The sequence below is a fragment of the Danio aesculapii genome, chromosome 16, assembly GCF_903798145.1.
Source record: "Danio aesculapii chromosome 16, fDanAes4.1, whole genome shotgun sequence".
Lineage (NCBI taxonomy): Eukaryota > Metazoa > Chordata > Actinopteri > Cypriniformes > Danionidae > Danio > Danio aesculapii.
In genome coordinates this window covers 42,913,308-42,922,726 of record NC_079450.1, presented here as the reverse complement: position 1 = coordinate 42,922,726, position 9,419 = coordinate 42,913,308, and the positions used below count along the sequence as shown (strand labels likewise).

The following is a 9,419-nucleotide window of genomic DNA, read 5'->3' as shown; positions in this document are numbered from 1 at the left end:
TGCGCCGAGGATCAGAGTTGGAAAAGTGCTCCTCTAGCTTTAGCTTGTAACAGTGCTTGGCTTTTTGATGCCCCTCTTCAGATTAGCCCTGGAAGTGCTGTAGGCCTGTGCATCCCCTGATCTGAAGGCAGTGTTGCATGCCTTCAGCAGGAGGCGCACCTCCTTGTTCATCCATGGCTTTTGATTTGGGTATGTGGTGATCTGTTTCTGGGTTGTAACACCGTCTATGGTGGTGTTGATATATTCCAGAACAGAGGAAGTGTAACTGTCAATGTCTGTGTGAGAGCCACATGTGGCCTGGGAAGCAAACATACTCCAGTCTGTGTGTTCAAACCTGTCCTGGAGTGTGGAGTCCACCCCCGCTGGCCACACTTTGATGGTCCTTACTGATGGCTTCACACGGTTGACGATGGGTGAGTACTTGGGGGTGAGAAACAAAGAAAGGTGATCTGATTGACCCAAGTGGGGGAGCGGGGTCACAGCATATGCTTCAGCCATGTTTGTGTAAACTTGGTCTAAAGTTTTGTTTCCCCTTGTGTGGCAGAAAATGTTTTGATGGAATTTGGGGAGCACTGTCTTTAAGTTTAAGTAATTAAAATCCCCCGCAACAATAAAAGCAGCCTCCGGGTGAGCAGTCTGTTGTTTGCTGATGGCTGCATGAAGTTCATTCATAGCAAACTTGGCATCAGCGTCAGGAGGGATATAAGCAGCAGTTATTATGGTGGAGGTGAACTTCCGTGGCAGATAAAACGGTCTACATTTAGTCATTAGAAATTCCAGGTTAACAGAGCAATGTCTCCCAACGACGACAGAGTTTGTGCACCAAGCTTTGTTAATATAAATGCATAATCCTCCGCCTCTGGTCTTACCGGAGTCATCCGCCCTTCTGTCTGCTCGGAATGTTTGATGCTTTGTTAGCGATACAGCGATGTCTGGTATCCCGCTGTTTAGCCATGTTTCTGTGAAAATCATGACATTACAGTTCCATAATCTTTTGCTGTGGTTGATGCGCAGTTACATACATACACACACACACACACACATATACACACATACACATACATACACACACACACACACACACACACACACACACATACATTTTTTTTTTTGCCATATCCTCCAGGCCTAGGAGAGAGTGCTGAAAGACTCAGTGGATCAGCTGTTTAATGGCCCGAATCTCGATCAGTTGCATTCACTGCGTGTTCAGCGCAAATGGCCGCTAAATGTAAATCTTTATTGCATTCGCAGGATGACAATGAAGGCTCTTGTGTGGAGCCCAATAAGCCTCACATCCAAAAATAGAGCAAGGGTGTTCCTTTGATGACATTGCTTTGACTCACACGCTGAAAATGGCGGATGTGAAACAACAAACTGAGCAGGGGCGTTGCTAGACATAAAGCTCTACTGGGGCATCCCCCCCCCTCTCCTAAAAATAAATAAATATATATATATATATATATATATATATATATATATATATATATATATATATATATATATATATATATATATATATATATATATATATATATAAAAATATATATATATATAAAAAAATGTATATATATATATATATATATATATATATATATATATATATATATATATATATATATATATATATATATATATATATATATATATATATATATATATATATACATACACACACACACTACATATATATTTTTTATATAAATATATATAAATATAACTGGAAAACAATATTAAGACAACTGGAGTGATGCTAAGATCATTTAAGAAAATATTTTGCATAAAAATTAATTTCATTTGAACGAAATTCTATAGACAATTCAATAAAATACAATAAAAAGATGTGTTATGGGATTATCTGTTGTCTTAGACTTGACACATGGCAGATAATTATGTTTATTAAGTCTTACCTCCCTGACTCGTCATCCCTCCTTTTTTGCTTCATACAAAATAAATCTATCAGGATGCGTGCTTAGTAAGATCACCATCATATTGTTTAAACTTTAGTTTTGTCCACTTGCAAAACAAAAAAGGCTGTTACGCTGGTTTGGGTAGCCTGCTTTTTTGGCGCGCATGTTAACTACCGGGACTCGCACCGGCAGAACAGCAGCGCGTGCGAGAGCAGCGCGTGCGAGAGCAGCGCGTGCGAGAGCAGCGCATGCGAGAGCAGCGCGTGCGAGAGCAGCGCGTGCGAGAGCAGCGCGTGCGCGAGGCGCGAGGGTTCTCTGCGCACACACGGAGATGCGTCAGTTTGCTTTTTGATTAAACACATTGCTTTCACCAGCATTGGTTCGGTTGCACACAGAGAATAACGTCTTTATTTCTAAATTACCACCCTTAATAAATACACATGCATATGAAGTAAATCATATCTCAAAGCATTTACTGGGGCACTGGAGATTTTTACTGGGGCACGTGCCCCAGTAAATTAGGTGTGACGGTCTATACACTATATGACGGTCTATACACTATACCTACACACGTCTGTGCAAACAGCTTGAAAAGTAGATTAACATAGGTGCCCTTTAAAGCACAGCCTCTCTCTCTCTTCTGAAACTACTGCAATAATAATATATATGAATGACAGAAAGGCACAGATGCATGTTGAACTCTATAACAAGCACTTACCTGTTTTTAGCTGTGTGATGTTTTGGTCCACAAAATGTGTTGCAGACTTGTTCACAGAATCAGCTTCAGTATGAGAATTAGACTGTTAAAAAACATCCAGTTATTTTAAGAGATTGTATTGTATATGTATTTGTGCATATGTACAGAAGTCAACATTTGAAGTGGATTAAAAATGTTTTTCAAATGATTTTTAAGACAAGAATGGATGCTCTTTAGTAGATTTAGACCAACATTCATTAAAAGATATATATATTCCTTCTCTTGTTTCTAGTCCAAATATTTAAAACTTATTAAATCAAGTAGCATTTTTTAAACAAGCAAAATATATTGTCTTGTTTTAAGAAATGTCAAAATTAAACAGTTAAAAATAGTACAACTCTTATGTTTGCTTACCCAATTTGCAATTATTTTGCACATAAATTTTTATATATATACATTTGTTTACTGATACTTCATTGTTGAGTTGGCAGGAGTTCTCTACATCCTAATTGCTCAGCATTTAATAACACATACATACATATATCTATACATATATACATATATCTATACATACATATATCTATACATACATACATACATATATATATATATATATATATATATATATATATATATATATATATACATATCTATATATACATATCTATACATACATATCTATATATACATATCTATATATACATCTATATATATATATATATATATATATATATATATATATATATATATATATATATATATATATATATATATATATACACATATATATACATATATATATATATATATATATATACATACATATATATATATATATATATATATACATACATATCTATATATATACATATCTATATATATATACATATCTATATATATATACATATCTATATACATATATATATATATATATTTGAGAAGATTTGGAAGTTGTCCGAAAGACAACCATTGCCACCTTGTACAAAAAGAGCAGGACACAAAAGGGTCATCGCAAAAGAGGCTGGCTGTTCACAGACCTCTTTGTCCAAGCACATTAATAGCGAAGCAAAGGGGAAAAAAAGCGTACAAGCAACAGGGAACTGCACCGTGGAGAGAATTGTGAAACAAACCCCATTCAAAATTGTGGGGGAGATTCACAATGAGTGGACTGCAGCTGAAGTCAGTGCTTTAAGAACCACTACACACAGACATGGCTTTCAGCTGATGCATTCCTAGTGTTAAGCTACTCTTGAACAACAGACAGCATCAAAAGCATCTCGCCTGGGCTAAAGACTGGACTGCTGCTAAGTGCTCAAAAGTTATGTTCTCTGAAGGGGTCTTGCATGAAGTCCAGTATAAAGTTTCCACAGTCAGTGATGGTTTGGGCTGCCATGTCATCTGCTGGTGTTGCTCCACTGTGTTTTCTGAGGTCCAAGGTCAACAAAACTCTATACAAGGATGTTTTAGAGCACTTCATGCTTCCTGCTGCTGACCAACTTTATGGAGATGCAGATTTCATTTTCCAATAGGACTTGGCACTTGCACCTACATATACTTTAAGGTTTAAGGACCATGGTATCCCTGTTCTTAACTGGCCAGCAAATTCGCCTAACCTTAACCCCATAGAAAATCTATGGGGTATTGTGAAGATGAAGATGAGATATGCCAGACCCAACAATGCAGAAAAGCTGAAGGCCATTATCAGAGCAATCTGGGCTCTCATAACACCTGAGCATTGCCACAGACTGGTTGACTCCATGCCTCACCACATGCTGCAGTAATTCAGGCAAAAGGAGCCCTAAGTGGTGCAGTGCATGGTCATACTTTTGATGTTCATACTTAAAATCAATTCTTTGTATTTGTCTTAAGTTATATTCTAACTTTCTGAGATACTGAATTTTGGGTTGTTGTCAAAAATAAAAGAAATAAACACTTGAAATAGATAATTCTGTGTGGAATGAATGTATTATATAACTAGTGAAATAAATAAACTTTTTTGAATATATTCTAGCTCTTTTTAAATATTTCCTAAATGATGTTTAACAGAGCAAGGAATTTTTCAGCTAGAATAAAAGCAGTTTTGAATTAATTTTTTTTTAAACATTTTAAGGTCATTATTATTAGCCCCCTTAAACAATATTTGTTTGATTGTCTACAGAACAATCTATCATTATAAAATGATTTTGCCCAATTACCCTACCTTGCCTAATTGGCTTATTTAAGCCTTTAAATTGAATTAAACTGAATACTTGTCTCTTGAAAAACATCTTTTAATATATTATGTACTGTCATCATGGCAAAAATAAAAGAAATCAGTCATTAGAAATTACCTTTAAAACTATTGTTTAGAAATGTGTTTAAAAACGTGTTTCCATTAAAGGGGAAATGAAGCACTCAGTCAAGTTAACCTTATTTTGTATATTGGATTCCACTTTAATGAAAATATATTAAACAAACTCGATTAATGTAAGCAATTAGCAGAAAACAGCGTGTTTTGCTATAGATTTTAGACCTAGGGCGCAGCCATCTTGGAATGTCGCCGTGTCTGACGTCACTGGGTTGGTTGAGTTTCTCCTGCTGAACAGAAACAATGGAAGTAAAGGAGACTGTAAAGCCTAATTTAACCCAATGCGTGAAGTTGTGGACGTGGAGCTGCTGCAAATACAAGCATCAGATGTGTGTCTAATATAAAAGTATAGATATTTATTCTACTTTTTTCCCTTTTAATTACCGATCATTTGATGCACTTTGATTCACTCTCTGTATTACGCTGCCTGACAGCCTGTCTGGGTTTCCACCATGATTGTAACGGACTGAACACAGAGACTGGACAGCCTAATTTAACCCATTGCATGAAGTTGTGGACGAGCACCACAGCGCTGCTGCAAATACAAAAACTAATGCAACAATTAAAGTCATTCATGACTTCACACTTTATTAAGTCACATCTGTGAGGGTTATGTCAAGACATATTCCCTTATCAAGTCGATCAACTCAATCTCTCAACATGTATGAAGGATAAAAACCCGCCATAAGAAACACCGTGCCGATCTCAGTTTGGTTTGAACACGAGCAGAGGTGAGGGAGGGTAGCAGTAAAAAGTGAAAGTACCCACCCCATTATGTCAGTAGTGATGCTGCCTGGGGTTTTAACTAGGTCCGGTGGTCATGAATGACTTTAATTGTTGCATTAGTCTGAATGTAAATGCCCTCGTCAGGCAGCACTGGAGCAGCGCATCAAGCGAACAGTATTAACAAAAGAAAGAGACACAACTGAAGACACTTAAATGCCTGTATTTGATGTATTTGCAGCAGCTCTGTTGTGCTCGTCCACAACTTCATGCATTGGGTTAAATTAGGCTGTCCAGCCTCTGTGTTCAGTCCATTACAATCATGGTGGAAACCCAGACAGGTTGTCAGGCAGCGTAATACAGAGAGTGAATCAAAGGGCATCAAATGATCGGTATTTAAAAGGGAAAAAAAGAAAAATAGAATAAATATCTATACTTTTATATTAGACACACTTCTGATGCTTGTATTTGCAGCAGCTCCACGTCCACAACTTCAAGCATTGGGTAAAATTAGGCTTTACAGTCTCCTTTACTTCCATTGTTTCTGTTCAGCGGGAGAAACTCAACCAACCACGTGACGTAAGACACAGCGATATTCCAAGATGGCTGCACCCTAGGTCTAGTAAGTAGTAAAACACACTGTTTTCTGCTAAATGCTTACATTAATCAAGTTTGTTTAATATATTTTCATTAAAGTGGAATCCAATGTACAGAATAAGGTAAACTTGACTGAGTGCTTCATTTCCCCTTTCAATATAAATTGAAAAAAATAGCACAATCCGCCCCCCGTATGTATACATACCATGTTTGTAAAGTGGAGATCCTTCATCACATCATTGACAATTCCCCTCCGCTGGAGTGCATGCATAAAGTCCTCCTCAGAGAGCAAGCATTGTTTATGGTGGCCATCACCTTTTACTGTTTCCGTTAAAACATCACGAATTTTACCATGGATATCCATCTGAAAATGAGAATTTGACAAATATTTTGAACAGTATACATTGTCAAATAGGAGGAATATCAAGGTTTAAAATAAACAGCAAAAAAAGGCCTTCAACATTGATGATCAAAACACTTATTAATCATTAAACACCATTAATTTAGAAGTGGGCATTATTTTTCTTCGTCCCTGCCAGAGCCTCCATCCCTGCCAGGATCCCCATTACTGCAGGAGCTACCAGTGTATCCATCACTGGCAGAATTTTGAATGCCACAGCCTGAGCTCCAAGTGCGGCTACCACCACAGCAAGCTACACTTAAAGAGCCGTCAATGCTGCTTCTTGAGCTTTAATTGTGGTCGCCGCCAAAGATTTCTGACCCTGAAACTCCTGATTCACCAGGATTGCCTGACCCATTGTGCCTCTTAAACCAAAGCCTTTAGATCTGTCAAAGTCACCTTTCAAAATCAAAGTTGTGTGTCAAAAAAACACTCTGTAACCCCCTCATTATGACACTAGGCATGGGACGATAACCGTTTTCAAGGTATACCGCGGTTTGGAAAAGTCAAGGTTTTAAAACCGCCTAAATTTTCTGTAATACCGTTCCTAAGGTATGTGTAAGATTTTTTATTGACATTTTTTTGTTTTTTAGGACAACAGTATCTCCAGCTGAAAAAATATCCAAAGATGTGGTTTTAAATTGTAAAGAAATCTGTGTTTTTAAAACAATTGAAGACAGCAGAAGTCAATGATTCATTTGAATGATTGGTTTGACGTGTTTACTGCTCCAAAATATTATAAATATTTCAAAAAATAGAATATATTGTTTTCAAAGGCGTAAGAAGTTCATTTTTACCCAGGCATTTAAAAAGAATATATTTTAGCGTAGCTATCACAATACTGTGAAACCGTGATATTTTTATCCAAGGTTTTCATACCGTCAGAATCTTATACCGGCCCATGCCTAAATGACACCCATTTCGGATTGAGAATTACCAACTGAGAAATGCTGCTCTTGCTAGTGACAATTCTAAATGGAAGTTAAGCATTTTACTGGAAGGCGTTCGTTGATATGTTGCCTTCCATGCAGCAACAAAGAAAAAGGTCTATAGAAACAAAAAAAGTTATTAAAAAAAGTTTAATAAGGACTTCTGGCTAGCCTTCTGGGTGGCTGAGATGCACATATAGACATGAGCTCCATCTCAGGTCTTGTCTTCTTCTTTAATCCAAGTTATTTAACTGCATAACAAGTGCATGAATAAGAAATCCTTTGCTACCAGACTTTAAAATGGCCAAACTCCAGCCAAAGATCCACTTGAAGACCAAATGGATGTACCAGTGCTAATGGCTCAAAAACAGCAAGAGACATTGATGTGTGAAATGAAGAAACAGGTGGTAAAGGAAACTGTACAAGAAGTCCAGTCAGGTGAATTGAAGCAAATGAAAGAGATGCTCGAGATGTCTATTGTGGCTGTCGAGCAGCTTAAAAAAAAGGACATGAAAGTACAAGCCGTAGTCTCTGACTTTCTAAAGAAGCAACAAAGCACAACAGAGATGTCGCTCCATGCGGTGATGTTGACTGATCATGGTGGAGAAATGAAGCGGCTACAAGAATGAATAATAAGCCAGATTGACAGAATGAGACGTATTAACATAAGTCTTATAAATCTACCAGAAGGTGCTGAAGGCTCTTACCCAATCGGGTTTCTCCAAGAAAATCTCAACAAATGGTTTCCTGCGCTTACAGGTCGGTAAATCTAAATTCAGAGGATCAGATTTATAGATCTTGCTCTAATGTTAGTTAATCTTCTGCTTTACTTCTGAAAAAAAACAAACCTCTACATCGCTCCAAAAGCTATAGGCCTATTTCTGATTTCCTCATAACAAACTTTTCGCAAAATTACTTGTAAATTGAATTTAACCATTGATAGGAAAATTGATTAATGTGGATCAGGCAGGTTTTATAAAAGGCAAACAGGGCTCTGACTATATTAGGTGTCTTTTTCATGTTCGCTCTACTTTTGAATCATCTAACATCCCAGCAGTGCTTTGTAGCTTAGTTGCCGAAAAAGCTTTTGAATGGCTTGAATGGAGTTACTTATGAATGGTTCTTAATGCATTTGGCTTTGATTCTAATTTCATTCAGATGATAAAAACATTATATAGCTGCTCTCAGGCAGTAGTTCAAACAGGGCAGAAACTCTTTTCTTCTTATCAATAGAGGATCTCGCTAGGGTTGCCCACATTCACCAACCTTATTCACTACTTTCTGCTTCGCTACTGTTCGGACGTCTTTGCCTACTGCTCCGCTCTCTGCTCACTTGCTTTTATATCTTAAACCCTAATTTTAACTTGAGCCTATCAGCACAGTGCTCAAACGACACAGCTTGAAGATCAGCATCGATTCTATAAACTTTCTGGAATATAGCTTTACTAACAAGAGGGGAATTATCGTCTAAACAATCCTCCTGCTACCAGCTATCAGCTGCTCACATTCCTGAGACGGGAAAACACGGTTGTGAAAATGCCTCTGGATCGGATTAATTCAGATTCTCACTGCTGTACAAACTGCCACAAACTTCTACAAAAGATTGCAGTTCTTGAAACAAAGTTACTTGCGATCCGACCAGAACTGCAGCATCATTGTGGACGCTCACAGCATATAGCCGGTGAGTCCCATAAATCTATTCCTACCACTGTTTTGAGCACAGAAAAACAGATTAAAACTGTTGAAAATGAGCATTGGCATAAACAAGGTGGGAAACCAAAGGGTACTCGCAGGGTCAGATCATACGCTGCCGCATTAG

General features: G+C 37.4%; 1 protein-coding gene across 3 annotated transcripts in view; it reads right to left on the bottom strand.

Annotated features, from left to right (window-relative positions):
• cep76 (centrosomal protein 76) overlaps positions 1 to 9,419 on the bottom strand; it is an 88,107-nt gene that overhangs the window by 72,552 nt on the left and 6,136 nt on the right. For all 3 annotated transcript variants that reach the window (XM_056474812.1, XM_056474814.1, XM_056474811.1), the window contains exons 2-3: positions 6,477 to 6,635; positions 2,626 to 2,707 (exon numbers count right to left, since the gene is read on the bottom strand). In XM_056474812.1, coding sequence (XP_056330787.1) covers positions 2,626 to 2,707; positions 6,477 to 6,635 — 241 coding nt within the window. The remainder of the gene's footprint in view (positions 1 to 2,625; positions 2,708 to 6,476; positions 6,636 to 9,419) is intronic.